At 61.5% G+C, this 27,433-nt stretch overlaps 1 protein-coding gene across 1 annotated transcript; it reads right to left on the minus strand.

Moving 5' to 3' along the window:
* Positions 1-1,118: 1,118 nt before the first annotated feature.
* Positions 1,119-17,359, minus strand: DPYSL4 (dihydropyrimidinase like 4). The gene is made up of 14 exons (XM_059899132.1): positions 17,321-17,359; positions 13,764-13,852; positions 12,915-13,099; positions 10,790-10,954; positions 8,858-8,919; positions 8,681-8,761; positions 7,536-7,604; positions 7,042-7,162; positions 5,968-6,124; positions 5,564-5,705; positions 4,768-4,938; positions 4,391-4,570; positions 2,709-2,874; positions 1,119-1,958 (listed from the first exon to the last, which is right to left on the minus strand). Exons 1-14 carry the CDS (start codon positions 17,357-17,359, stop codon positions 1,867-1,869), a joined length of 1,719 nt encoding a protein of 572 aa, XP_059755115.1. The 3' UTR covers positions 1,119-1,866.
* Between the last annotated feature and the right edge of the window lie 10,074 nt (positions 17,360-27,433).

The raw sequence follows: 27,433 nt of genomic DNA on the forward strand, positions 1-27,433 counted from the left end.
TGATGTCAGAGGCAGGAACTGGGCAGGGGGTAGGTCTGGCGTTTTGTATAAACCCACACTTTATATGGGTTTTTGTGTACATCTAAGTGTGCGTTTTTGAGGCCCAAGGGGACAGCATGCCTATCTCCTGAGTCGGTGGCAGGGATGTGGGTGTGGTCACCTGTCCCCCCGATCACCCTGGCTCCCTCTGGGGGAGGGGGACACTGGTGCCGTGAACACTGGCCGCAGTGGAGCCCCGGGAATCCAGCAGCTCGGAGGCCACACTGACCGAACAAATCTGAGCCAGAGGGAGCCCCCGGGAATGCTGCAGGACCACCAGGATGGACCACCTCCGGGGGCTGCCCTGCTCCAGCGCAGCACATGGAAGGCCTGGATTCAAAGATGGGGCTGGTCATGCTCCCCCGGGGAACATGACCGAAGTGGACGCCTGGGCAGGGCCCAGAGTGCCTGGCCGTGTGAGGGGTAGGGGGCTGCCCCTGTCCCTTCCTGGTGCTTTTGGGGTGAAGACCCCTCCTGGGAGCGTCCCACATCTGGGGGACAGAACTGGCGCCGTTTTTATCAGAGAGGGGCCGAGACCAGGAGGCCAACCCAGCAGTTCCATCTTCTAGAAAGTTCTGGTGCAGCTCAGTCCATGGGTCTGGATCAGAACCTTGGGCTGCTCTGCCTTAAGGGGGCAGAATGTAGGCTACACCTCCCCCCGCCGCTGCCCGCTGGAGGTGTGAGCTCATCGTGCTGTCCTGGCGGGTCCCCAGGCGTCATGCTACCCCCAACCTGCTGGGCTGGCTCGGGCCCCTCAAGTAGAATGTAGGTGGGGGTCCTCCCGACCGCCCCTCTCCCTCTGAATGTCTGGCTCTCTCTGACCTGCAGGCCTGGGGCCCCTTCCCTGAGAGGCAGAGCGCCTCCCTATGGCTCGGCCCCAGCCCTGCCCGTGCCCGGAGGCCAAGCACAGCTGGCCCCGCAGGTGGTCTTGAGGTCCAGCCTCGCCGTCAGCTCGCAGCCAGGCCAGGGGGCTGCCGGGTGTGCCCCAGCATCCCAAGCGTGGACCCCCAGGGGACGGCGCAGGGGTAGAGAAGTCGGGGCTCTCCACACGCCGGCGGCTTCCAGCCCAGATGCCTTTAATCGACTTGATTCACGTGGACCGGGGCACAGTGCTGCTGGGCTGTGGGTGGCAGGCAGGTTCCTGGCTACAGGTGTCCTCACCACACAAAACTGCTGCTCTAATAAACTACTGCAATGCACACTTAGTGGTAAACGGGAAGCATCTTAGCTAAAGGATCCTAAAATTCCCTGGACATGGGCTCTACGAAAGCGGAGGCTTGGTCCTTGGCAAAGTGTGCGGACGCATCTGCACAAGTCCTGCCGGCAGCTGCCCTGCACTGTGTTCCCGGTGGGTCCCTGAAGTCGCAGCAGCTCTGGGCAGGGCCGGGGTGCTCCTCCCTGCGCTAAGGCCCACAGGGGCGGGCTGCACCTCTGCCCGTGGGAGCAGGGGGCAGAGCTGGGGGCTCCGCGGGGCAGTGGTTCCTGATAGGGACGAGGGCAAAACACCCCCAGCCTTTCGTCCTGGCCCGGCTGCCCTGGGCATCCTAGGAGGCCCCTGTCTTCCTGAGGCACCTGGCACCCGGGCTCAGGGCCACCTGAACTGTCCCCGCCACCATGTCCGGCCTCCTTGCCCTGGCAGTGAAACCTCCCCAAATTCAGCCTCTCCTGCGGGGGCTCCTCGTAACAGGACCTGGGACCCCGAGAGGAGAGTTTCTGGGGAGGGGAAGGTAAGGCCAAGCACCTTTCAAAATAGGTTCAACGAAGGGAAGGGAACAGAGGGGAGTGGCGGCCGCCTACAGGCCCGCCCGCCGCTGGCACAAGCAGCTCCTAGGACAGGGATGTGATGTTGGAGCGGCCGCCAGGTGGTGCCATGATCTTCTGAGCCGTGCGCCTGGCGACGTGGTCATCGGCCTGAGAGCCTGTGGGGAAGCCAGGAGTGGAAGTGGCACTGGGGAGGGGACGCAAACACGCCACACCCGCGAGGCCAGGGATGCGAGCCACAGCCCCACACTGCAGGCCCCCACGCTCCCCGACGGCCTTGCCGGGTCAGCCAGGCCGCCGGTCAGGCACTCCCACCCCTGAGGCCTCAGATGAGCAGCAAGTGAGGCCAGGTGTGCGTGCGGCCAGAGACTGGAGGTCAAGGTTGACCCTCTGGGAGTCCGGTCCGGAGGAGCAGAGGCTGGGCCAGTCCTGCTCGCCCCTCCCGTGGGTCTTGCCCTGCACCGACCCCCGTGATGGGAGAAGGCTGTCTTTAGCCTTTAGGACGATGCTGGATTCCAAAGGGGCCCTGCCCCTGGCCCTACATCCCCAGGAGGCAGGCAGGGACCACCATCACCTCCCCAGCAGGGAGGCTGAGACAGGATGTCAGGGGCTGGGTTGGCCCCCGTCCAAGGGCTGGGAAGAGAGAGGGCGGGTCTGGCTCCGTCGGCAGGGAGAGCCTGGGGCTCAGGGCTTCTCTTAGAAGCCTAGCACGCTGGGAGCACAGCTGAGACCCTGACCAGAGGCCTGAGCCTGGTGGTTGCACGCGGGGGGCCCCCAGAGCCCTTTTAGCCCCCAGGCCCCATCCTTATGCGCCTCACGTATGTGCCTCTGCGTTATGGGGCAGTGAGGGGCTGGAGGCTGGACTCCCACGTGGTCCTCGGGTCCCACAGAGGCTGGGCTCAACTCACCAGACAGACTGAACCCCGACTGGTGCAGGTTGCGAACGGGTGGGACTGAGATCTTCCCTGGGCAGGACACGCGGGCCTGCACACCGCCCCCTGGCTTGGTGGGCACCATCACCTCGTGGGCCAGCCCGTCGTAGAGGCCTCGGGGCACGCCGTGGATCTCTGCCAGCTGTGGGCCGAGAGGCTGGCATGAGGGGGTGCTGCACAGGCCCCGGGCTCAAGGGCAGGGGGCTCCCCGCCAACAGGGGTGACTCCCCGCGAGTGTGGACACATACCTCCCTCCCCCGAGGCTGGGCAGCAGTGCCCCGAGCTGGAGGAGCAGCTCGGACAGGGGTGGCCTGCGGAGGCGTCTCCTTTTGGAATCAGAAACTGGTCCCAATATGGTCGCCGCCTCCTCAGTACCCGCCGTACTGTGGCCCCCCACGCAGCCCCCGCTGTGTTCCCGAGGAAGCCCTGAGGTGGTGGCCCTGGGTCCTGCCCTCCCTGAAAATGGCCCCCAGAGGCAGACGCCCTTCCCTGTAGCCACCATGATGGACCAACAGTCCGAGGGTTGAGGCAAACCCTTCAGCTGTGCTTGTGTCTGCAGCTGGCACCTGCCTGGGGATTTGTGGTTTACACATGACTGTGGGGCTGAGCCCAGCCCCAGGGGCCTCTGACCAGATCCTGCCCTGCAGGGGTCACAGTGGGGCAGGGGCGCAGGGCAAGAGCGACTGTGGGGTGTGGAGTTCTGCAGGTTCGGGTCTGCATCCAGCCCCTGCCCCCGTCACCCCGGGGGTGCGACGGGGAGCCGTCCCCTCTCCCTGCTCCGTGCCGCGGCTGTACATGGGGCTGGCCTGCCACCTCACGGAGCTGCCCCGTGGCCAGTGCCCAGGGGTGCCCCGGACCTCACCCCAAGTGCGATGCCCAGCCCTCCGCCCTGGACCCTGCCTCTCGGCCCTGCTCGAACCCTGCGGGAGGAGGGGGTGGCGTGCCCAGGTCAGATGTGGGCGGCAGCCGTGGTGCGGGCCCTGCAGCCTGAGACAGCAGTGTCTGCGAGTTAGGGCAGCCTCCACTCTCCTTTCCCGGGAAGGAGACCAGCACCTGGCCCCGAGCCCAGCCCAAAAGCCATCCCTCCTCACTATGAGCTCAGACAACGTCTTTAGTCTAGAAAACTGGAAACAGGGCTGGGATAAAGCAAACCAGAGAGTACAATAACCACGTGTGCAGGGGGGTGTGTGTGTGTGTGTGGGCGCGCGCGCGCCTGTGCGCATGCGTGAACCACCTGCGCGTGCAGCGCGGGGCCTGGGTGGACACCTGGTGCATCCGCCAGAGTCGGTGGGCAGCTGGCCAAGCCCGCATGGGAAGACGAGGGCTCACAACTTCTAAGTTCATGGATGCCGTGTAAACCACGTGTTCTCCTTCCTTAATTTATTAACATCCACGTCTGTTCCCGGGGAAATCCTGGGTGGGCTGTGCTAGTCTTAGCGGCAGTGTACCTGGGGGGTGGCTACGAGGGGTTTTTTTGCTTCACACCCACGCATTCTACAGCGACATGGGCTGCCTGGTGACGAACGTGGGCGAAGCACCGCTAAGAAGCGCCCGGAGCAGTGGGGCCGCTGTGCTTTTCCGACAGTGGCCGTGGGCAGGGCTGACCCGGAGGAGGCCTGAGAGCTCATGCCCACCCGCCTGCCTGGCTCAGGCCTTACCCTGTTGCGAGCCTTTATCCTCTTGTAGACGAAGTCGGGGAAGGTCTTCCGCGGAATAAAGCGACCAGTCCCGGGGGTGACGAACAGGGCCCCGTCCTCCAGCACGACCCTGCCCTGACTTATGACCACCACGGGGGCTCCTCGGCACTCGACGCCTTCGAAAATGTTGTACTCCACGTTCTGGGGAGAACAGCCAGGGGCTGCTCAGTGTCCTGACCCAGGACCCCCAACGGGGGGCGCCCACTCGGCCGGGCCGGGATTCAGAAGGCAGTGGCCGCCGCGCCCTGCACCCCTGCTCCTGCCCATCCCCCCAGGAAGGCTGCGGGTCTCCCCAGGCCCCCGACTCTGACCCTGACGTGGGACCAGGCTTCTCTCACCAGGTTGTGGCTCTGGGCAGAGATGATTTTCGTGGCCTTGGGGTTCCATATGACCAGGTCGGCGTCGGCGCCTACGGCCACCCGCCCCTTCCTTGGGTAAAAATTGAAGATTTTGGCTGCGTTTGTACTGGTCACAGCAACAAACTCATTCTCGTCCATCTTCCCTGAGGCCTGAGAAGTAAGAAGGTGGGGGTGAGTCGGGGGGGGGGCGCCCTTCCTGACCGCAGGCGGGGTCTGGTCTCGGGGCTCTTGTGTGGAGGTGGCCCCTGTTCCCTAGGCCATGGGTCGTGTGCCTCAGTCGTGCCTGCAGGTCTGGTCCTTCCTGGGCACCAAGCTGGTCTCCATGCTCACTTTGTGGGCAAATGAATGCTGATGTTTCCACAATAATGTCTGTGTCCCCAAAGGACGCAACCGTCCCCCTGGGGCGGCCAGGAGCCTGGGGTCAGGGCCCCAGCCCAGGGAAGGTCTCAGGACCGGGGCTGGGGGCATGGGGGCAGAAGCCGTGGGCAGGGCCCTCCAAGCGAGATGGATGTCTGAGGAAATCTCAGGCCTCCTAGGGAGACGTTGCGGAGCGTAATTCCACCAGGGCAGGGACCCCGCTCTCCCTGGGTCGTGTGCATTAGGACCAGAAGCAAATGTCTAGGGAGCCCTGGATGGCAGGGCTGGGGGGACGACACCCGGGGGCCCACGAGCCCCAACCTCTGCTCTGGTGAATTTACTGCTCAAGGGGCTTCCCTTTCTGATGAACAGGCAGCGTTTTGAGGGGAGAACCCTGCGTCCCCCCTTCTGCACCCACCACGCATTTCTCCCAGACCACAGACATGCGCTCCTCCACGCCATTGGTGCCCTCGGGGATGAGCGTGAAGTTGTCCCTGCCGACGGCCTTCTGGGCAGTGGTGAAGGTGCAGTGGGCACTGCCGGTCACCTGGAGGTCCCCGCTGGGGAAAGCCGGAGTCAGAGCCCAGAGGGGCCGGTCCTTCCTGAGCCGCCAAAGGCCCAGCTGGCTCCACCCCTACCCAGCTGCTCGGCCCCCAGGGGGGGTGGGGTGGGGGAGAGGTTGTCGGAGAGGGCAGAGCTAGGGCCTCGGGGCGCAGGTGGGAGGGCAAGGAGCCCGGTGCGGACTCTCCAGACGCAAGAGGCCTGGAGCTGCCGGCGGGCACAGGGCAGGCCGGGGCGAGGGGCACACAGGCAGCCCCCTACCTGGCCAGCAGGGAGGCGAGGTGGTCCGCGGTGCTGGGGTCCGGGCTGAGGGGCGGTGACGTGACGAAGGCCGCGGCCTTGGCCCAGTTCTTGCTCCAATAGTGGGAGCCGTCGGTGCCCAGGCCGGCGGTGATGGGCTCCCCGACCACGACTACCCCTGCGGGGAGGCCGTGAGGGGCACTGCCAGCCCCCATGTCCCCAGACCCGGGCAGGGCCTGGGAATGCCCCCCTGACCTGGACTTCATCGTGGGGTGGGTCTGGCCCCGCGGTCCCAGGGCTGACGCGCAACTGCCCCTCGATCTCCCAAGCCTGGACAGTTCTTCCCCTGCTCCGGGGGCGCCCGGCCCAGGCCACCTGGGGCTCCCCAAGTGGGTCCTCTCTGTCCCCGCTGCCTCACACCCCGGCTGGGACCACAGGCTGCAGTGAGACACCGTCAACTGACTGTCCGCCCCGCCTGGCCACAGCCTCTGTGCAAGGACCTGGCTCCGTCACTGACCCCCTGCCTCCTCCAGGGCCTGGGCTTCCAGGGCCAGAGAGCATCCAGCCCTCGGGACCCGCACCCCAGCTCCTGGACGCAGGACGTGCCCAGCGGACAGTAACGTGGGCCCCCAGGGTCAGCTGGGCCAGGCTCCCTTACACGACATGAGGATCTATTCTCACGCACCATTCACGCCACACACACCACACACACACAGACACATGCCACACACATCGCACACACAGACACGCACATACCGACACACAAAGAGCACAGCTCTGACACTCACTTCTGTGCAAACAGGGCCACTAGGCCTCACTGTTGCTTCAAGGCCCCCCGGTGCTCCACTGCTGTTTGGACAAGAGGGGAGACTCAGGCCACCCACCCCACACAAGGACCAGGTGCCCATATCTCCCGCCGGCCACAGCCCTGGTGCCCCCGCACCAGAGGCCATCCCACCATGAAGAGGCTGGCAGGGCGGCCGCTGCGTCTCCGTCGGGTCTGCCCGCGCTGAGCCTCAGTCCAGCTGGCCCAGCCCCGGGAGGCTGAGAACGTGAGCGACCCCCACAGAGACCCGGTCCGGGGCCGCCACTCACCTCTACGCTTGGCTTGGGCAATCACATCGGCCGCAGCCTTGCTCATCACCTTGGTGACGTACAGGGGACAGTTGGCCTGCTTGGCAACGGTGACAGCACGGTACACGGCCTCAGCCTCCACCTGGGGATGCGGGCAGTCGGGCCACACGAGAACACTGGGGCCTCCTGACCGGTACGGGCGTGAGATGCCCCCGGACCACCCATGGATCCCGGGCCCAGAGGGAGCACCCCGGGCAGGTGAGGACCCCAGCCTGGGGCTCAGTGCCCAGAATGGGGCTCAAGTGCCGACCCACGCAGACCCCAGGGCTGACCACGCCACCTTCTTAGCCTCGCATAAAGGCCTCAGGGTGACCAGTGGTAGGAGGGGACGTGAGCCTTGATTCACGCCTCCAGACGAGGACGGCGGGATCACAGCCCTGCCGGGACCACGGGGCCAGCCCCAACCCCCGATGAAGGCCCAGTCAGGGGGGCGTTCCCGGCAGGCTCACACCTACCTCCTCTGGGTGGCTGAGCACGTGGCCCTCGGGGCCGGTGATGCCGAGTGCCAGCAGCCGCTTCTGCTCCTAAACACACACCATGTTCCAGCCTGGACACAGCCCAGAGCACCCTGGCCCTGAGACGGCCCCTGCTCGCGAGATGAGCCCTGGCCCCCGCCCTCTCATGTGACCTCTGCTCGCGAGATGAGCCCTGGCCCCCGACCTCTCATGTGACCTCTGCTCGCGAGATGAGCCCTGACCCCCGCCCTCTCATGTGACCTCTGCTCGCGAGATGAGCCCTGACCCCCGCCCTCTCATGTGACCTCTGCTCGCGAGATGAGCCCTGACCCCCGACCTCTCATGTGACCTCTGCTCGCGAGATGAGCCCTGGCCCCCGACCTCTCACGTGAGCCCTGCTCCCCGAGATGAGCCCAGACTTCCAGGCCCCTGAGGATCACCAACCACAGAGAGCTCAGAATGGAGTAGCGGGGCTGACCCGAAGCGGAGCGACTCCAGCTCCCCAAACTACAGATGAGGGAACGGGGCTTGCAGAGGGGAAGGACTCGCCCAAGGTCGCAGGCCCCCTAAGTGAGGGGATAAGACCCCACAGCCTTGCCTGCCGTGCTGTTTCCCCAGTGGGCGCATGTCGAGAGTGTGCGCGTCGGGGGCGTGCTCGGCGGGGGCATGCGCGTCAGGGAGTGTGCGTCGGGGGCGTGCTCGGCGTGGGCATGCGCTTCAGGGAGTGTGCGTCGGGGGCGTGCGCGGCGGGGGCATGCGCGTCAGGGAGTGCACGTTCGGGGCATGCGCGACAGGGAGTGCGCGTCGGGGGTGTGTGCATCCGGGGTGTGCACGGCGGCTCTGCACAGTCGGGGATGGGGCTTCTTCTTGGGCAGGCTCACTCATCCTGCAGGTCTGAACCACAGCACTCTCTGGTGTAAACGAGCTTCGGCGTGGAGAATTGGGGAGAGGCAGAACCCCACCGACCTCCTAACAAGCCTCCCCGGCACTCGCGGCCCACCGTCCTGAATGCTAAGCATGACCCACGACGTCTCCCGCCTGGGCCTGGCCTCGAACCCTGGAAGCACATATAGCACCCGATGCCCGGAACCCCACATGCCCCCACAAAAAGTGGGCAGGGGTCACCCCGCCAGCCCCGCCCACACCTCGTCCACGATGTCCCCGTTCTCTGCGTGCACTTGGGCCACGGCTCCCAGGTCCCGGATGACACTGAAGATCTCGTACATCTGGGGAGAGGCACATGGGCTGCGTGGGGCTGTGTGTCTCCCGTCCACAGCGGCCTGAGACATCTGCTTGCCCCCCCGCTCGGCACGTGGCCTTACCTGGCCGTCCGTGCACTGGCACCTGTCCTTGTACGCCATGAAGACCAGGAAGGAGTTCACACCTGGGGGGAGGCAGGAGGGGTGGATGCCAGGAGCCTCCACTGCTCCCCGAGCTCCAGGGGCCCCGCCAGCCGGCCTGGTGGCTCTCGGGGACCGGCCCCACACTCTCCCGAGCTGGGACGGGGACAGAGTCACCCCGGCGCCTCCTGCCCCTCGAGCTCTGGGGTCAGGAACCGATTGTTCCCCAGTGGCAAAGCCAGGTGAGAACCCGCACCCCGCCCCCTAACCCTCCATGGCCCCCGGGAGCCCTGGGAGCCCCGTGTCCCCCTGACGGAAGGGAGCCGTGAGCTGCAGTCTCGCTGCCTGAGCTCTGCCCGGGCTGCACCGGAGCCCCTCCCGCACTGGGCGCCGGGAGCCCTCACGTTGCCCACCTAGCCTGCGGGGCCTCTGTGGCGCCTGCCAGGCCCCGCTCAGGGCTCCTCAGCCCGCTCAGGCTCTCAGGAAAAGCAGAAGGAACAGGACACGCTGCCCGCGGTGTCAGGGCCCCATCAGGCCAGGGTCGAGCTCTCCTGTGCTGTGCGGACGCGGGACCAGCTGGGGACTCACCTGACCCCCACCATCCAAAACAGCGGCGCGGCCCCTCCCTCCTCCCTGTCATCTCGCTGGGTCGAAAGTGCGAACTTGAGAAGCAAAGGCACGTGGGGGAAACTGTCACCCAGTGCCACACGAGCCGACCCCCCAGGTGACCACCTGCCCCAGGGCGCCTGGTGGAGGCTACTGGTCAGCATGCAGGCCCGTCCCTGGACGCCACCCAGCGGGCCAGGACCGACGCTCTGCTGGGAGCAGACCCTTGGGCAGCGCCGCCCCGGCAGGAGGGTGGTGGCGGCAGGTGCCCGGTTTCTGCCTCTGCTCGGAGCTGCAAGGCCGCAGGCCTCCCGACCCCGTTAAGGAACAACGGGGGGGGCGGAGCCACTGCCTGGAAGGAGGTGCAGAGGCTGAGAACCCCCTGCCCACCCCCAGGCTGGGGGTCCTAAATGCCAAAGGCTACTGGTGTGAGGACCATCGCTCTTTGGGAAACGGCCTCGACGAACCTCTCTGCCTCCCTCGGATGTACAGTGGGGCGGGGGGCAGTGTCTCCTGAGGGGAGGGCCCTGTGGCCTCCAGGGCCCGGCCAGGGGTCTGCAGCCGGCACCCCCTATCCCAGCCCCGCCAGCTCCTCTCCCGGCTGTGTGCTAGGACCACCCTTGAAGCCAGTCACCGGAGCTCAGTTACGACGTCCACCTAACTTGTCAAATCCTCTATAAACTTTGATGTGGTTTCAGCTTCAGGACTTTTGATTAAAAAAAAATTAAGCCTTATCTGTAAACCGTCCTGTTTCAGCTGAGGCAGCAGGTTTTATTTTATTTTTATTTTTATTTCTTTTGGCAGTAGGTTTTAAGGCATCTCCTTCTAAAGGCTCCTAAGATGCTAACTAAGAAAGCTTATAGGGCTTATCTTTCATCCAGGGCCAAGACACAAGGGGACTGAGGTGACAGCTGTGGCTGCTGTGTCCTCTTTTTTTTTAAGTCTTTATGAATTTTCTTACAATACTCCTGTTCTATGTTTTGGTTTTTTGACCGCGAGGCCTGTGGGATCTTAGCTCCCAACTAGGGATCGAACCCGCACCCCTGGCACTGGAAGGTGAAGTCTTAACCACTGGACCTCCAGGCAGGTCCCTGCTGTGTCCTCCTGTGAGGACAACAGCTACGGGATGCATCCCCAGACTCGGACGCAGGTGACCTCTCAGCCTAGCAGACCTTCGAATGGCCCTTGCCCAACTCTCTCCCAGCTCGCGGCCGCCTGCCCCGGGGTCAGGTGCACACAGCGTCCACCCGCGGCCAGGGGAGCCCAGGCCCTGCAGCTGCCCTCCGCCCGGCCGGGCCGCCCGCTCACCCTTGTCCTTCACCAGGGCCTCCAGCTCCTCCCTGGTGCTCTCGTGCCAGCGGGGGACGTCCACGTGCAGGGAGTAGTCGCAGCAGGCGCCGCGGTCCGCTCTCTCCCGCCACTGCTCGTAGGCCGCCAGCAGGCTCACACCCGTGTCGGGGAACACGTGGTCCACTGTGGGGACAGCGCGGTCAGCGGAGCCCCCCACCCGCGCCACTGGAACCACCTGGGCCTCCGAGGGAGAGCGGCTCCGTGTTCCCAGGAAACCAGGAAGCACGTCTGAGAAAAGCAGAGAAGAGGCCTCGTACCCAACGCCGGGCTGAGGCTGCTGGGAACCTGCCCGCTGGTTCTGTCCAAAGAGGCATCTCCCGCCCCTTGTCCCCAGCCTCTCTCTGAGCAGAGGGAGGGCCTCGCTCTCCAGTGGACACACCACAGGGAGCCCGGTGGCAGTTCAGGCCTCCACCTCCTGCACAGGCCTGGCCTGAGTGAGGTGCCCCTGGAGGGGCAGGGGTGGCGCCACTGTCCGTGGTGCTGGACCCGCGAGCCTGCCCGCAGCAGCGCACGGGGGCTGGCTTCCCTCCTGCCTCACTGGCCGCACACACCTGGAGCAGCGCACCTACCCCACCCCACCCCACCCCCCGGGGAAACTGGGAATGCACACGGGCACTGCGCCGTCACCCCACCCTGCCGGCAAGCCCACGTCCAAGGTCCAAACCCCACTCACAGCCTCTGCCCGGTGCAGGGAGAGAGCTGGGAGTGGGGTGGCCAGGGGGAAGGCACACCCGCCCCGGGGTTACAGGCAGATGCCGTGCCTTCCTCCAGCACGCCCTCACGTGGGCCCCTCTGCTTCCGGCAGCTCAGGTCGCGAACCCAGGGCCCCGCCCCGCAGGCCGCTCACAGCTCCAGCCTGGAGCTGCAGGCCGCTGTGCCTAGGCCAGCCGGGGCCTGCAGCATCTCTGTCCTCACAGCCGGTCTGATGCCTCAGCACCGGCAGGAGCAGGTGACATAACCACGAAGGCGCCTGCTCAGCCTGGGCCACCAATGACAAGCAGGACCAAGGGCCTGAAATCACAACTCTCCTTAATCAGACTAGAAGGTGGACCATTGTTGGGTTTTTCCTTCCACGTCGTAGTTCAGTAAACCACACCAGGCCAGGATTTTGCAACATCTAAATGTCACTTGTGAAGTAGCCCAGGGTGCCCAGAGCAGCCTTTCCCGGTGGCAGCGGCGGCAGCGCTCACGTGTGCCAGACACAGCAAAGCAACGACGTGCACCCCCTTGCTCCACCCTCCACCCTCTTCCCCCTGCCTGACAGATCGGGGAAGTGAGGCGCCTAAAAGTGGGTTGCGCTGCGTGAAGTCACAGCCAGGATGTGGTGCAGCTGGGGCTGGACTGGGCCTGTTGGGTCAGGTCTCCCCCTAGTGGGCGTGTCTGTGCTCGGGCCTGCGGCGTTGATGGCGCTCAAGGCCACGGGAGGAGGGCCGCACGCCGGTGCCTCTTCCTGGCCCCTGCGCTGGCCACGAGCGAGGTTGCGGTGGGCAAGCGAATTCACCTCACAGGCTGTTAACTGGGGCGTCTCCGCCCAGCTGAGAGGGTTGTACGAGGAGAGCACGAGCTGAGGCTCACCAGGATGGTGCTCGTGCCTGGCACAGCGTCGGCACTAAAGAAACGGTACCTCTGGGGCTCGTTGATAGGGTAATAGCATTTTTCATCATCCTTTTCCTAAAACACAGCCTCCGTCTTTAGCTCTTTTGACATGGGCAGGGAGTTTCTGCAAACCAAGCCTCAGAGGGTGTGAGGTTCAGGGGCAAATGCGTCTGACATTTCAGGCAACACGACCCCTGCACTTGGGTTTTCCAAACCCGGTCCTTAGCCAGCTGCTAGCTTCCCGGGAAATGACACATCACTGGGCACACATCCCTGTGCTCCCGTGGAAATCCCAGGAGCGCTCCAGAGCTGGTCAAGGCAGCACGGCTCAGGACGAGGGGCAGGCGCTCGAGGGTTTCTTAGAATGAGACGCAACAGAGGGAAAGAGGCCCGGGAGAAACACCGTCAGGGAAAGCTCTTCCTGCGACACGCACACCTGCCAGAGGACCACGGCCTGGGACGGACGCTCCCCACAGGAGACACTCACGTATCATGGTGGTCCCTCCTGCCAGGGCGGCCTTGGTCCCCTGGCAGAAGTCATCGGCCGGGGTCATGCCCAGGACGGGCATCTGCAGCCTTGTGTGGACGTCGACTCCGCCGGGCAGGACCATTAGGCCGTGGGCGTCAATCGTTTTGATGCCCCCAGGGACGATGAGGTTTTCTCCGATTTGTCTGAAAGCAACAGAGATTGCGCCGGTTAGGAAGAGCCCCGAGCAAACGTGAACGGGCTCCTTGGCGATGCTGCAGAGATGGGACTCTTGCCCTTGGGCTCTTGTCCCTGAGGAAAAGGGCAATACGGCCAAGACTTAACTGGACCAGCCCACACTCTGGGGCTCAGGACCGTCAACACGGAGAAGCCAACCCTGCGCTGGTCACTTAGGTGTCCACTCGCTGCTTACTGACCAGAGGCTGGAGCTGCTTTTTTTGTTTTGTTTTGTTCCTGCCGCGTGGCCTGTGGGAACTTAGTTCCTGACCAGGGATCGAACCCGCACCCCCTGCATTGGGAGCATGGAGTCTTAACCACTGGACCACCAGGGAAGTCCTTGGAGCTCCTTGACAGGCACAAGCAGACAAGCTAATAGGTGTGGTCGGTAAGCATTTACAAACACCTGCTTTGAGCCCCACACCATACTGTAGCTGTGTTAATAAAGAAACGAGGAAGCCACTGGCCTGCTCTCTGAGGCTTCCCTGAGGGCTCGGGTTGGGCAAAAGCTATTTCCAGGGAACGAGCTTTTGGAAAAGAAAGAACCATTCACGCGGATCTCGCCCAAGAGTAAACTTCTGGATAGTGTGTGATCGACGTGTGACCGTGAAGACATCTGAGGTAGAAACTCACTTTATCAAACCGTCCTCCACATACAGGTCAGCGTAAAAGGACTGGTCATCGTTCACGATCCTCCCGCCTCTGACCAGAAGGCGGTCACTCTATCAGAGACAAAGAAATGGGTAAGTTTCCTCCAAACTAAGTGACTCAACAGTACCCTGAGCACAAGCTTTACCCTGGAATTACGATGGAAACATTCAGGCACAATTGGTGTGCATGAAATCCAGCACAAAGCCTGCATGGTTCATCCCACACACACACCGAGGGCGGGCAGAGGGTGCCCCGAGACGGTGGCCCTTGCGGGCAGCTGCCTACGGGCCCCGCACACGACCTGCAGCCACAGGTCAGGCAGTCTGGCCTCGCCAAAGGCACAGGGTGTACGACCAGCTAGCTCCCCGCTTCACCACGGCAAAGCCGAGGCGGTGCGAGCCGCAGTGCAGTGAACCACGTGTACATCTGCACACCCGCTGCCTAATTTGTAAAGCCCAGGCCGAGGGGGGAGGTGGACCACGTCTCACACGCCCCTGCTGGCCTGGAAGGTCTGCCCTCCTCGTCCACCCACAGAGGCGGCTCCGGCTGACAGCTGGGGCGGGCTCCTTCCAGAATCTCTGTGCCCTGAGGCAGTGCCGGCAGGCAGGGGCCCTACCCCTGGGGAGGGAGAAGACATCACACACACGGCGGTCACAGCTGGTGACAGACGCAAGAGCACAAAGCAGGTGACGTGACAGGGTGATGGGAGACAGGACTGGCTGCCTCAGGGACCGAGAAGGGCCTGTTGGAGGAGCTAAAACTGGACGTGACTCAAGCTCAGGCCAGGGCGCAGCCCATGCAAAGGCCCTGAGGCAGGAAAGGGTCTGGTTGATGCAGGAGAGGAAACGAGGCGGGATGAGGGGTGGGCGGAATGGGAGGTGGGTAGGGGTGGGGCATGCTGGGCTTGGGGAGTCAGTGGGCCGCCACCTGGGAGGCCTTAAGCTGGGGTTTAAATGATCATACAGAGATCACATTAGCCTGTTGTAGAAAGCAGCCCGTGGTGTTCAAGGATGGAAACAGGGCCATCGCTGGAGTGGGGTCTGATGTGGTCTGGGTGAGATGCGGGGCCCCGGGCCAGCATCTTGGGGCGGGTGAGAGATGGACTCCAGAGAGGCTGGGAGTTGGGGAGAAGGAGCTGCTGATGGAGAGGCCATGGGGGTGCAGGGCCAGGAAGACATCGGGGTGCCTGCAGGTTCTGGTGCTGCCTGGGGGTAGCCCAAGGGGGTGAACAAAGTGGCAGCAAGTTCGGCCAGCTCTTCGGGGCAGCCCACAGCACGGAGCTGGGCCGCCATAAGTCCACTTCTGACGGTCGGGAAGGAGGGAGTGAGGCACAGGGAGAGCCAGTAATGGAGCTGTGCATGATGTCAGGGGTGATGGTCTGACCTCAGTGGAGAAAAACGGAGAGAAACACAAAGGAGGAGCAAACAGCTGAGTGCAGAATGGAGCGGGCGAGAACCCAGCCCTGCAGCACTTTCCCTCCGTGACCTTGCTGGAGCCTCCCACTCTCTGGGACTTGACCAGGCCGGAGTGACAGCTGTTTCACAGGGGGTCTGGGACCTGGCCCGGGGCTCATGGGTGCCCACCCAGAGGCCAGGCCAGGTCTCCAGGCCGGGGCTTCTGGCTCTTCGCACACCGTCGGCCTGATGCCAAGAGAACTGACGTGTGTGGCGCACTCAGCAGAACCCTGAAGAGTCTGCTGAGAGGATAAATAATTCATCGCTTATGAGCCTTATCACATCGTTCTCTGTTCTTATTAACATCTAACAGTTTGGGCTGAATTCTCAGATTTCTACTGACTAAAGGTAAAACCACCACCGCACAGTCTACAAAAGGGTGGCCAACTGTGCCACAAGCCAAACACGGCCCTCGACCTGTCCCTGTGCAGCCCTGAGCTGAGCGTGGTTTGCACCTTATGCTGGTTGAAAGACATCATGAGAAGACTTTCAAGACTCATAAAAGTTACATGAGATTCACGTTTCAATGTCCAAGCTCAGCTTTTACTGGAGCAGTCACACGCAGGACCGCTCTCTTGCAGGGCTGAGTAGCTGCACCAGAAACAGTGTGGCCCTCGAAGCTGAAAATACCTACTGTGTGACCCACTGCCAACTCCTGGTCTACCACATGGCCCGGCCCCAGCTGCCTGGGCCTCTCCCTTCTGGGTTCTGCAGAGGTTCACTGCCCGGTCCCCTGGGCCCTAGACCCAGCCCTGACAGGTCACATCACAAGGACCCACCTTGCCCAGCTTCTGAGCCAGCGTTCAAACCCTCCTGCCTCCCCCTGCAGCGCCCCCACTCCAACAGCCCCAACTCCAGCCCCAGTGGACCAATGCGTTCTCAAAGAAGCCCAAGAAGAGGAAGAGGAAGGCTTTGGGCAGGAAGAGACTGTGGGCTGGGTGCCCTGCTCAATCTCCCAGCCTCCAATGCTCAGATTTCTGGACTCAGATTCTGGGAGCCTTCCTGGGCTTGGAACCAAGAGGGAAATGCAGCAGGCTGAGGTGCCATGCTCCTCAGGATGAGGGTAGAAGTTCCCCTAAACCAGTCACCTTGAGTCTGAGCTGCCCAGAGAGGGGATCAGCCCCCCTCCCGGCCCTGGCTGGCTCCTGCATCAGGTCTCACCCTCTCCTGTATGCGCGGGGTGGGGCGGGCTTCTTCCTCCCTGAGTATCTCAGGAAGTCAACTGGCCACCCCATGGGTCACCCCACCGCCTCCCGCTGGATCTGAATCCGCGGGTTCCCAGGCACCGTCCAGCTGGCGCCCGGACGCCCGCCTCCCTCCCTCCGTCCTTCCCTCCCTCCCTCCCTCCCTCCCTCCTCTGGGCTCCTGGCCACATGGAGGGGGCGGCTTTGTTTCCTGGCAGCGCGGGGTGGACAGTGGGACCTCCCGCACCAGTGCGTGTGCTGTTAGAGGGTCTCCTCCCCGGAGCTGAACTGCCTGATGCCCGCACAGTGACTAGCGAGCTATCTTCTCTTCCACCCTGCCCGCCCCCCGGGGTCTCCGAACCCCGGCTCCATGGAGGGGCTCGGGTCGCCAAGGGCTCCGGGCCGGTTTGAGTTTCTTTGTCTCGGACAAAGAGCTCCCGGTGGTGCGGCGGCGGCGTGGGCGCGGGGTGGAGGGGCGCGGGGCGGGGATGGCATCTGTGTGCCCCGAGGCCGGAGGCCGGACCGGCGGTGTCAACAAAGGGCCGCGCCGACGGCCCACTCCGAATCGGAGCTCCCAGAGAGGCGCGGACGCACGGGGGCGGGGAGGGGGGGGGAGGAGGCAGGCGCATCTGCGCTTGCGGAGCAGGCCTCCCCCCGGCCCCGAGCCCTCCCCGGGAGCAGAGGAGGGCCTGGGCCTATGCGCCGGCTCCGTAAGGGGGTCCGGCGCGGCGCTCGCGGGGACCCCGGGCTGCGCGGGAAGGAGCGCGCCGGCACAGGGGCAAGCGCGGGGGCTGGACACGGAGGGAAGGGGGCCCGGCGCAGGGCCAGGAGCGTCTTCCCCGGGGCCCGGAGGCCAGGTCCCGCCCGGGGAAGTGGGCAGGAGGCGCGGAGCGGAGCTCACCGTGATCCGGGGGATGCTCTTCTTGCCCTGGAAGGACATCCTGCTTCTCCGGCTGCGCCGCCGTCTCCTTTGGCCGGCGCGGCCCGGTTCGGGCGGGGCGGTCCTGGGGGGGGTCTCCGGCGGCGGACGCACGAGCTAGGCCTCGACAGGGGGCACGCGCAGAGCCCAGGCGTGCGCGTGGGGGCGCCGGGCGTCCGAGTGGGAGCGCGCCAGGGCGCGCGGCTCCGTTGCCGGCCCCGCCCCCGGCCCCGCCCCCGGCCCGCCGCTGCTGCTCTGCTTTCAAGCCCCGCCCCGGCCGGGCTCGGTGACTGTACCCCCAACCCCGGCCCTAGGCGCGAGCTGAGGCCGCGGACGGGCCCCTGCGAGGACCGAGAGGCGAACTTGTGCAGGGTGGGCAGGAGGAGAGGGTTGCGACCGGTCCCGGCCAGTGTGTGTGTAGAGTCTGCACCCGGGATGCAGAGTGAGAGGGTTCCGGCAATGTCCTGCCAGGACCCGCTGCCCCCCCTGGCCAGCCGAGGGCCCGCCACCAGCTCCCTGATGACCCGAGGCACCCAGGGCCGCGGGGATTGAATCCAATCTCAAGTCCAGGCTCAGGCTGGACTCCGTCCGGAAAGATGTTTCAGGCCAAAGCCGGGCTCCTTGGAGTATTGCCCGGGCAGGGATGGGAACGCCAGGCCATGCGCTGGCCCTGCGACCGGACAGTGGAGACACCTCATTGTGAAACACCTCATTGCGAGGCTGCCCCAGGGCCAGCCCCGCGAAGCTTGATGTCAGGTGGGAGGCTGGAGAGACACAGAAGGGATAGAAAGAGACCGAGAGAGACACACAGAGAAAGAGCTACCCAGGACCCAGGACGGACCGGAGAGGCAGACCAGGGCAGGAGAGGCCAGGCCTCCGGCGGGTTCTGAGGAGGGGGTCGCGCAGGATAGGGAAGTCCAGGCTCAGACACGGCCAGTCAGGGAGAAGTTCCCGCCGCGAGCCCTCGCGTCCCCCTGGAGGAGCTGGGGGCTGGTGGAAGAGGGTGAGCCCCTGCACTGCGCCCCAGCGGCCTCCGGCGTGGACGTGCGGCGTCTCAGGGAGTCCAGGGCCCGCGTCCCCCTCTCACTGGCCCCGATGCCCGGCGCCTCCGCACTGCGGCCACTACCTGCTGTGGGCCGCGGGCCTGGGCCACGCTGGGCCTCTCCGGGAGACTTGCGGCAGCCTCTGGGCCGTCTCCGCCTGGCTCGCCGCGTCCCTCCTGGTCGCCGCTTGGCCCGCTGTGGGGCTCTCCTGCTCGCGGACCCTGGTGTACGCCTCCCCGCGCGTCCAGCTGCAGCGTCTTCGTCTCAAAGGCGTCCTCCAGGCAGCCGAAGACTCCGCTGAGCTTGGGCCGGCCCGGGCCTGCCTGTGCCCCGCATCCCCCGGCACGCGGGCAGAGCCTCTGCTGGCTCCTGCGGCCGCCGGCGAGCGAGGGGCGGCGGGTCCTGGAGCCTCCTGTGGCGGGGTCTGCGAGGTCGCGTGGCCTGGGCGGAGCCGGGCCTGGCGCTCCCCCCCCATCCCCCCAGCCCTCCCCCCACCCCTCAGCCCGGCCTGGCGTCCGCTCGGAGCCGGCGCTGTCCACGCAGGGAGTGCTGAACGCGCCGGATCTGGGCCGAGGGCGCGCGTTCTGTCCCAGCGAAGCTCTGCAGTTCGCCCCCGGGCAAACCGGGGTTCCGACCTCCCGCTCAACCCGCAGAAGGGCAGGCCGGGAGCACGCACGGAAGAAACCACAGTTTTCCGGAACTCCAGCCACATTTCCAGGCCCTGTGGGCGGTCTCACGTCAGGGAAGGAGGCTCTGACTCTGAAACATTTGGCGAGTCGGGAGGGCCAGGGCGGGGGAGGGGGGGAGGGAATGCGCCCACGGGAGCTGCTCCTGACTGCCCTTGAAAACAAGTTCAGGGCTTCCCTGCTGGCTCAGTGGTTAAGAATCCGCCTGCCAATGCAGGGGACACGGGTTCGAGCAGGGGAACAGGGGACATGTGGTCTGGGAAGATCCCACATGCCGCGGAGCAGCTAAGCCCATGCGCTGAGCCTGTGCTCTAGAGCCCGTGCGCCACAACTACTGAAGCCCGCACACCTAGAGCCCGTGCTCCACAACATGACAAGCCACCACAATGAGAAGCCCACGCACCGCAACGAAGAGTAGACCCCACTCGCCGTAACTAGAGAAAACCCGCGTGCAGCAAAGAAGACCCAATGCAGCCAAAAATAAAATTAATTAATTAATTTTTTAAAAAAAGTTCAAGGTTTGGGGTGAGACACGGTAGGAGGACTCTCAGCCCACCCAGAGTCATAGGGCGATGCTGTCACTCAGTCGAGCCCTGCAGGGACTGTTTTTTAAGGAAAAGACATCCCAGCCTCTCCGTTCTGTTAGTGCAGCCGGAATTTCAAAGCGTAAGTTGCAACAGTGAGAGTCAGTGCGAGGACGCTCCAGTAGGGCTGGCGTGAGAACACCTGCAGAGCTAAATCAGCACTTTCCCATCCCCTCGTCCCAGCCCCACCTTGGTTTTCCACTCCCCCAAAGAGATCAAACAGGCTTTAATCACCTGTGTGGGATCACTGTGACTAAAATGTGTTCTTGTTCGTTCACAGAAATTCTTTCGCCATTCTCAGAGGTCTGACTTTTCTTTTCTGGTTCTCATCTGACAAACAGCTACAGGAGCAGTCCTCCCTGGTGGATGACCTCAGCCAGGGGCTGCCAGCACCTCTGACGTCAGAGCCTGTCCTCCAGAAGACTCCCCACGACTTAGGATGAGGCTGTATGTGAGACCCCCGGCAGCCCCTCCCCAGCGAGCGGAAGGCCCAAGTTCCCTTTTTGGTGTGGAGAGAGGCATTGTCGTTCAGAGAGTGGACACGGAACACAGCAGTGGCTAACATAGCCGATACGTCTAAACTTTAACACTTCGTGAGGAGGAGAACTTTGATATTCTAAGACTTAAAACAACCTTTTATTAAAAACTGTACAATAATTTACAAATGAGTAAAAATTCTCTGGTATATATCATAGGAATCACAATACAAAAATATGTGTAAAATTTTGTAGTTGATCACCATACAAACCTATGTTAGGCCTCTGAATACTGTTTAGCACTGAACAGAGTTATCAGGTGTTTAGAGTGTGGTTATTAAGGAATTGCTTCACGGAACACAAATACCGCCTAGCGCGTTGCTGTGAGAAAACAAGTCCTCATTCGTTTTTGCATAAATTTACAATAAAGCTTTTAAAAAATATACAGTAAACAAATATATGATTTGATACATAAGTTACAGCTTGATTTTCCTGAGCCTAAACGTAAATCCATTACTGTGTTAAAACACACAATCCATCTTAAGGTCAATGATGCAGTAATGGTCAGTGTAGATTAATGTCACAGAGCCTCCAAACCCACTCCCGGCACACCCTCCTTCCTGACTGCCAGACTTGGTGTTCACAGCCCCGTAAGGCACTCGGGGCCTCCTGAAGGCTACAGGTTCCTCGAGGGCAGAGCCCTTTAAGGAAGAGCCAGGGTCCTTCAGCGACTGGAGCTCTAGACCATGGAAGCAAGGTACACACGTCCGTGTCAACCAGGAAGCTGAAGTTTACATGGATTTGTAGTTTAGACAAATGAACACATTTGTGTTTTTCTGGGTGTTGTGCACACAGTGATTATGGTGATAACTGTTATGCTGTATACGTGTCCACATCCCGGTTACACAGTAAACACTTCTGTGTTTCAACCTTTCAGGGGCCCTCCTCTTGCTCCATTAGGGAGTGACACACTTACACACACGCTTCCCCTGTTTGAAGAGCTAGCAGTAAGACAGCCCAGATACTCGCAGGGAATTCAGTCCAGCCCACTGGTTTTGAAACAAGGTACACTCTAGAATTTAGAAAGCGCATGTTATTATAAAATACTTGAATTCTTCAGATGCTCACTGGACCAGCAGGAATCAGTGACAAATACTCATATTTGCCCCTTTCTCTTTCTCTCTCTCTCTTTTCTTTTCTTCTTCTTCTTCTTTTTGGTTTTGCAAAAGCCCAATCCTAAAATGCTGGATTTTGTAATCAGATGAAAAGAAGGTGCCTATGATACATGAATAAGAACAATATCTGAAGAGAAGAATTGGCATTGCAACTAAATGTGTGCTTTCCTGAATGTACCAAATGCAATTTGGTACGTGAAGTGTCATTTAAAACATTCATTGAGCCATTTTCCCTTTCCAGTGCACATCCTTTTTACATACAGACAATAACAACTTCATAAGCATTGGTACATATTTACATGCTTCTCTTTCCTGTAGAGTTTGCCTTCTTTTAAAAATTACAAAGCTGTGCTTAAGAGTGTCCAGGGTGTGGGGTTGCATATGAAGAACTCCAGACATATGTACGACACGCAAAATCATGAGGACCCAAATAAACTCGAGGGGTGTGAATCTGCGTTTCACACGCACGTTCTGGGATCTGAAATGGCCAACCTGCATCGCTGCTGCCCCCGCGCAGGTACACGTGGGGCGGGCAGGCCCACAGGGAGTGCTTGGAGCTGCAGAGTGCTGCTGCATGTTTCCATCCCACAGCCCATCAGGCTTCCATCTGGGAGCGCATCCACAGCTCCACGGTGGCTTTTGTTCACACAAGACTATTGTCTGCCGTTTGGTTCTGAGTACGACAAGTGTGCCAAGATGATGCCGTCATTAGACCAAGACTAAAGTTTGCAGGAAGGACTCAGCCAGATTTCGGACTTGAGATACAAACCCTGACTTCAAGCTCAGCTGGAGAAGCAGTGAACTGGCCCTGTTTTTTGTTCAAGTGACTAAGTGCCTGTGGCTTTAATGACAATGGAAAGGATGTGTCCTTCTTGGACAAGTGTTGATTAACAATGCATTGCCCAGCGGAAAACCTGCACCCTCTAGAGAAAAAAGCACATCTGTCTGATCCTATAAGCTTTCTCCCAATTCATCCTGGTCTGGCTGCCACTGTCATCCGCACTGTAGTTGAACATTTCTTCCAAGACAAATATAAAGTGAACCTAACACTTCCAGACAACACAGGCGTACCTCCCTCCAGCCATTGGGCAATGCAGTTTGTGTTTCTTGTATACAATGTTGTCCATTACATTCTCATCGGGCTGCACTCTCATTGCACAGCAGGTCAGCTTCTAGGTGCCTCAGAAAGCCCAGTCCTGTGCTTTGTCTTCTGATAGAGCACACGTGTGTGCACACACACAGACTCATGCATGCACACACACATGCACGCGTACCCCTTGCAAATTCAGCACTGACAGCACAACCTTAGGCCCCCAAGGGTGCGAGGTCCACAGACGAGCCACCTCCAAGCCGCGTGTCGGGCAGTGTCCAGATGCGGGAAGACCCCCCGGGCCGTGGGCCACGACGCTCGGCGGAATGGAAATCACGCTTTAAATAGGCTTCAGCGACCTGCTGCTTCTTCTCTGAAAAAGAGCGAAGACAGATGCTCTCTGTTAGTGTGACATATCTGAATCACTGGCGGGGACTCCCGGCGGGGAAGGTCTGGAGAAATGACCAGGCGCTGGCTCTGTAGGTGGACATCCTGTTATGGCGGCTCCGGCCCAGGCATGGCGCCACACTTGAGCCTCTATCTGGGAGATGCAAACGGCTCTTCCCAGGAGACGCGAGGCCACAAAGACGAGTCCCCGTGCCCCATGAGACCGTGTGCAGAAGTGGCCTCAGTGCTCCCTCCCACATGTGGGAGACTGCTCACGTTTCTGCCCAGTTTTCATTTCTTCTCAGTACTTAGAAAGTGGGCCTCTATTAGGTACTAATTCTTCCTTTTCACCTTTTACATCTTTAATATTTAGAAGAAGTTAAGAGGGAGCTTCCTAGGCTCTTTCTAACATGGAGGGTGGACCCTGGAGCAGCCGCTGGGGCAGCAGCATAGGTGGGTGAGAGGGGAGGGGGAGGGGGAGGGGGGAGGGGGAGGGGCGGGGGTGGTGGGGCACACCACCCGGGGTCACAGGCATTAGACACTCCACAGAGTTTTTTTGGTTTTTAACTTTAAAACGAACTTCTCAGTCAGAGGACATTCCACCCGGTAGAATGAACGCTAAACGCATTAGAATCGCACGTGTGCTTACTTCACCGAGTATCGCACACATCATGGTTGAAATCTGCTGCGTTAAACTCACATTGTTCCTTATGTCTGTAATCTGATCCATCTCTAAATAGGTTCTAGTCAATTCATCCCCTTCTAGCGTGTTAGAAAGGACCCTCTCATTTTGCAGATGGAAAAGCTGAAGCCTGGCAATTAAAAGGCGTTTCCCGAGCTCGCAGTTCTAGGCTGGCCAGAGCCAGGGCCCGGACCACGTGCTCACCGCCCTCCACGCGTGTCACTCCCTTCCTGAACTAAGGTGATAACTGTCTGGGGTATGAGCTGCACACACGCAAACACAGAACAAGAATCTTGGTGAAAATAATGTGCAGAATTCTAAACAGTCACTCCCCAGTTTGAAGGGACAAGACGACAACATTTGGCTGCCTGAGGTCACTTGATCCTCTCTTGAGCCAGTCCCACCCTACTTCGCTAATGTTCACCAACACTGTGTCCAGGACGGGTGGCTTTCTGCCTTTCTCTGGGACCGCAGCACTACACGTGCACACTTACACGCACACACACATACACACGTACACACACATACACACGCACACACGCGCACACACACATACACACATACACACGCACACACACATACACACGCACACACACATACACACGCACACACACATACACACGCACACACGCACAGAGGCATGCTTCTGCTTCCAGGCTTCCAGACCTCCCAAGTCCCTACAGACCCCTCAGTCCCATGTCCTCCGATATGGTGTCCTCCACCCCTCCCTTTTCGGCCGCTGGCCCAACTTCCTGACCATCCCCCCAGTCAGCCCGAGATCTCACCAAGTTGAAGCCGTGGGAGACCCAGGACAGGCGAGTGTGGGGTCACCTGGTGGGTCTGCCCTTGGTCCCCTGGCCCTGGGGGGCTCCTCATTCAAGAGCGCCTCTTTGGGCAGAAGCTGAGCTACAGTCTGCACAGGGGCCTGCCTGCCAGGTTGGCCCTTGATTGGCATCTGGAAACCTGGCCTTTGAAACTCTCCCGGAGAGAAGAGGTCGTGCTCGTGGGCTGGCCTAGACTGTTTGTACAAATGATGTGATTTATGGCAAACACCTGCCTCCTTCTGAGGGCCGGCATTCTAACGGGCAGGCGGTGCCCAGATGAGTAGCCCCAGTAGCAACCCTGAGCTCCGAGTCTCCAGTGGACACTCCCGGCTCCCCGGCTGAGACAGCGCGCACACAGCCGCGTTTTCAGGCTGGGGAGGGTGTGCCCGTGTGGCCTCCACAGGCGGGACAGCGTGTAGGGAATCTGCTCCTGGGTCCCTCCAGCCTCCTTCTGTGTCTTCTGCCCTTGCAGAGCCAGCTGCCTAGCTTGATGACATCACTGCAATAGATCTGAGCCGCGGCACCACTCTGTACTGAGTCCTGAGAATCCTGGTGGGCCACTGAGCCTGCGGGTCGTCTTGGGAACTGGGGAGCACCCACTTCCACTGTTTTCTGGACCCTCAGGAGGCCGTGAGGCTGCAGATGGAGAAGACATGGCCTTTGGCCTTCGTGAGCGCGTCGCTCCACTTACTGCGTCGTCATTTATTTGACTGTGTGTTAGTGGCCAGGCACGACCTGAGTGTGTACCGGGGTCCACACAGAGGATTCCACAGTGAGCGAGCTGGGCACGTCCCTGCATGTGCAGCGCTTCACGGAGAGGCGGGAGGACAGGGCACTGATGGAGACGAGGATGAACGCTGTGTGGGAGGAGGGACGCAGGGCGTGGAGGGAACCATGGCACGTGGTGGCGCTCCCAGCCCAGGGGGGCAGAGTCTGGTGGACTACTGCCTGGTGAGGGGAGGGGTGATGTCTCGATAACGGTGGGCACCGAGGACCGCACCCTTACCTTCCTTCTGGAGGGAGAGGTTACGTGATTTTACATTGGGCTGCGCTGAGGATGGGTGATGGCCCGCGGCCCAGAGCGTGGACAGGGGGTGGCGGCCAGGCACCACCACAGGCTGGGCCCCGGCTGGCCAGGTGGCGGGCGCACCACTGGGCTCCTAGTGGCGCATGAGGCGGCGGCCCTGGGGCTCCGGAGGGCAGGGGGGCGCCGAGCGCAGGGTGACGGGCCTCGCGCATCGTGACGGGCCTCGCGCATCACAGCCCCGGGGCTAGGCTCCCCTGTTCGCGGCTCTTCAGCCTGCTGAGGGCCTGCCCTCCACTCCCATGGCCTCACACGCCCCTGCCCTTGGGTACCAGGAGGACCGCTCCGGTGAGGGGGGCCGGGCGGGGCGGGGGAGGAATTCCAGCGGGGCCAGGAGGGAAGCGTCTGGTGCTGTGTTCGCGGTGCAGGACCGGCCGAGGCAGGCACTGGGCTCCCCGTCTTGCAACCGCCTGAGCACACAGGGCTCCACCTAGCCTGCATCAGCCCAGGTTACAAGGGCCAGGGCGCGGCCCCCGGGGAACGGCCAGAAAGGTACACAGAAGCCAGCTCAGCCCCTCCCTCCTGGAGAGAAGGGGGACTTGCCCTTGTTCACGTGCTGTGCGCGCACCCGTCTCGTGGCTGGTGTGGGCGCAGAACCCGCTGCCCAGGCTCCCAGGCCTCCACCTGACCACACGTGCCCACCACACGCGCAGACCCGCATGTGGGTGGGAGCACACCCTTTCTGTCTTCTTTCCGCTGGTTCTTGTTTTGTTTCCTGCCTGGGTCACTAGGAGCTGCTCTCACAGCCCTACAAGGGGGCGTCCAGCTCTCTTTTGCGGCACCGACTTCTCTAATAACGGCATCTCTTATTAATGGCCTCGTGGTCATGCTAGTGAAAAGACGCATCATTGCTTTAACCAAGATGGTGACATTACAGAGCGCTAGACAGCTGGCCGCAGGCCACGAGCTGTTCCTGGACAGAACAGATTAGACAGGCACAAACCGGGGGAGGGGAAACCGTCGGCCTCCAGGCAGTTATCCCACTTCTGTCTGAGACCATGTGCAAACCTCTCAGTAACGTCAGAGAACAGCTTTTGCCACAAGGTAAACACAGAATTCTAAACAAAGAGCAAAAAAAAAAAAAAAAAGCTCCAAAGCTAACATGAGCCGGAGGAGTTAGTCAGTATCCCCTGAGGTCGAGCACTTGTATTTTGATGACCCCTGATGACCCCTAGGCGGACACCCAGAAGAAACTCCTGCACCAGCACATCCACAGACCTTTCGAGCATGTTCATGAAGCATCGTTCACAACAGCAAAACGCAAACGTCCATTAGAGGTGTGGTGAAGTTCCATGAGGGAGCTCCAGACAGGGGTGAGGGGACACAGAGGTCACAGGACGAGCGAGTCTAAGCACAGTGATATTAAGTGCACAGTGCGTCCAAAAGACACAGACAGCGTGACACCTCTTAGGAGGACTTAAAACACAGTGACAATTGTACCTCCTAGAAACATACGCATCTGCCACAAAGCTCTGCACAGGGCAGTTGCCCCGGGGTCCAGAAGGCAGCTACCTCCTGGAGGAGGGGCAGGTGACGGTACGGGGTCATAGGGTTAGAAGTCAGTGTAGCCAAGAAACAAGATGAGCACGTGGGCCATTGCCAGACCAGTGGCAGGAATGAGCCAGTGTCAGGATGAATGCAATTCTGTGCACCAAGAAGCCAAGAGGAAGAAAGCCCTGTGATGAGGGGCTGCGAGGGGCAGGCAGGGATGCGAATCACCACGCGCCCAGCAGTGGCCCTTCAGGCAGCACGGCCACCACGCTCCGGGCACGGGCTTGTCACCTGCCATCAGACGAGCATGTGTCTGACCTCAGCCCCGAGCCCCCCTCATCCCGCTTGGGGCTGGAGCCCAGGCTGACGAAGCCGCCCTGACAGGGCCCCTCAGTGTCTGGGTCTGGGGGCTCCACCACCCGTCCCTCCTCCCAAGATGGAAAGGCAGCGCTCGTCCCCCACACCCCCCCACCCACCAGCACGAACGGCCTCGAGAGCTGCTGTTCACACTTGGGTGAGCCTTCTACGAGGACCAAAAACACCTTGCCTTTTATTCCTTTGCTTAAACATAAA

The sequence above is a fragment of the Balaenoptera ricei genome, chromosome 16 (genome assembly GCF_028023285.1).
Source record: "Balaenoptera ricei isolate mBalRic1 chromosome 16, mBalRic1.hap2, whole genome shotgun sequence".
Classification (NCBI taxonomy): domain Eukaryota; kingdom Metazoa; phylum Chordata; class Mammalia; order Artiodactyla; family Balaenopteridae; genus Balaenoptera; species Balaenoptera ricei.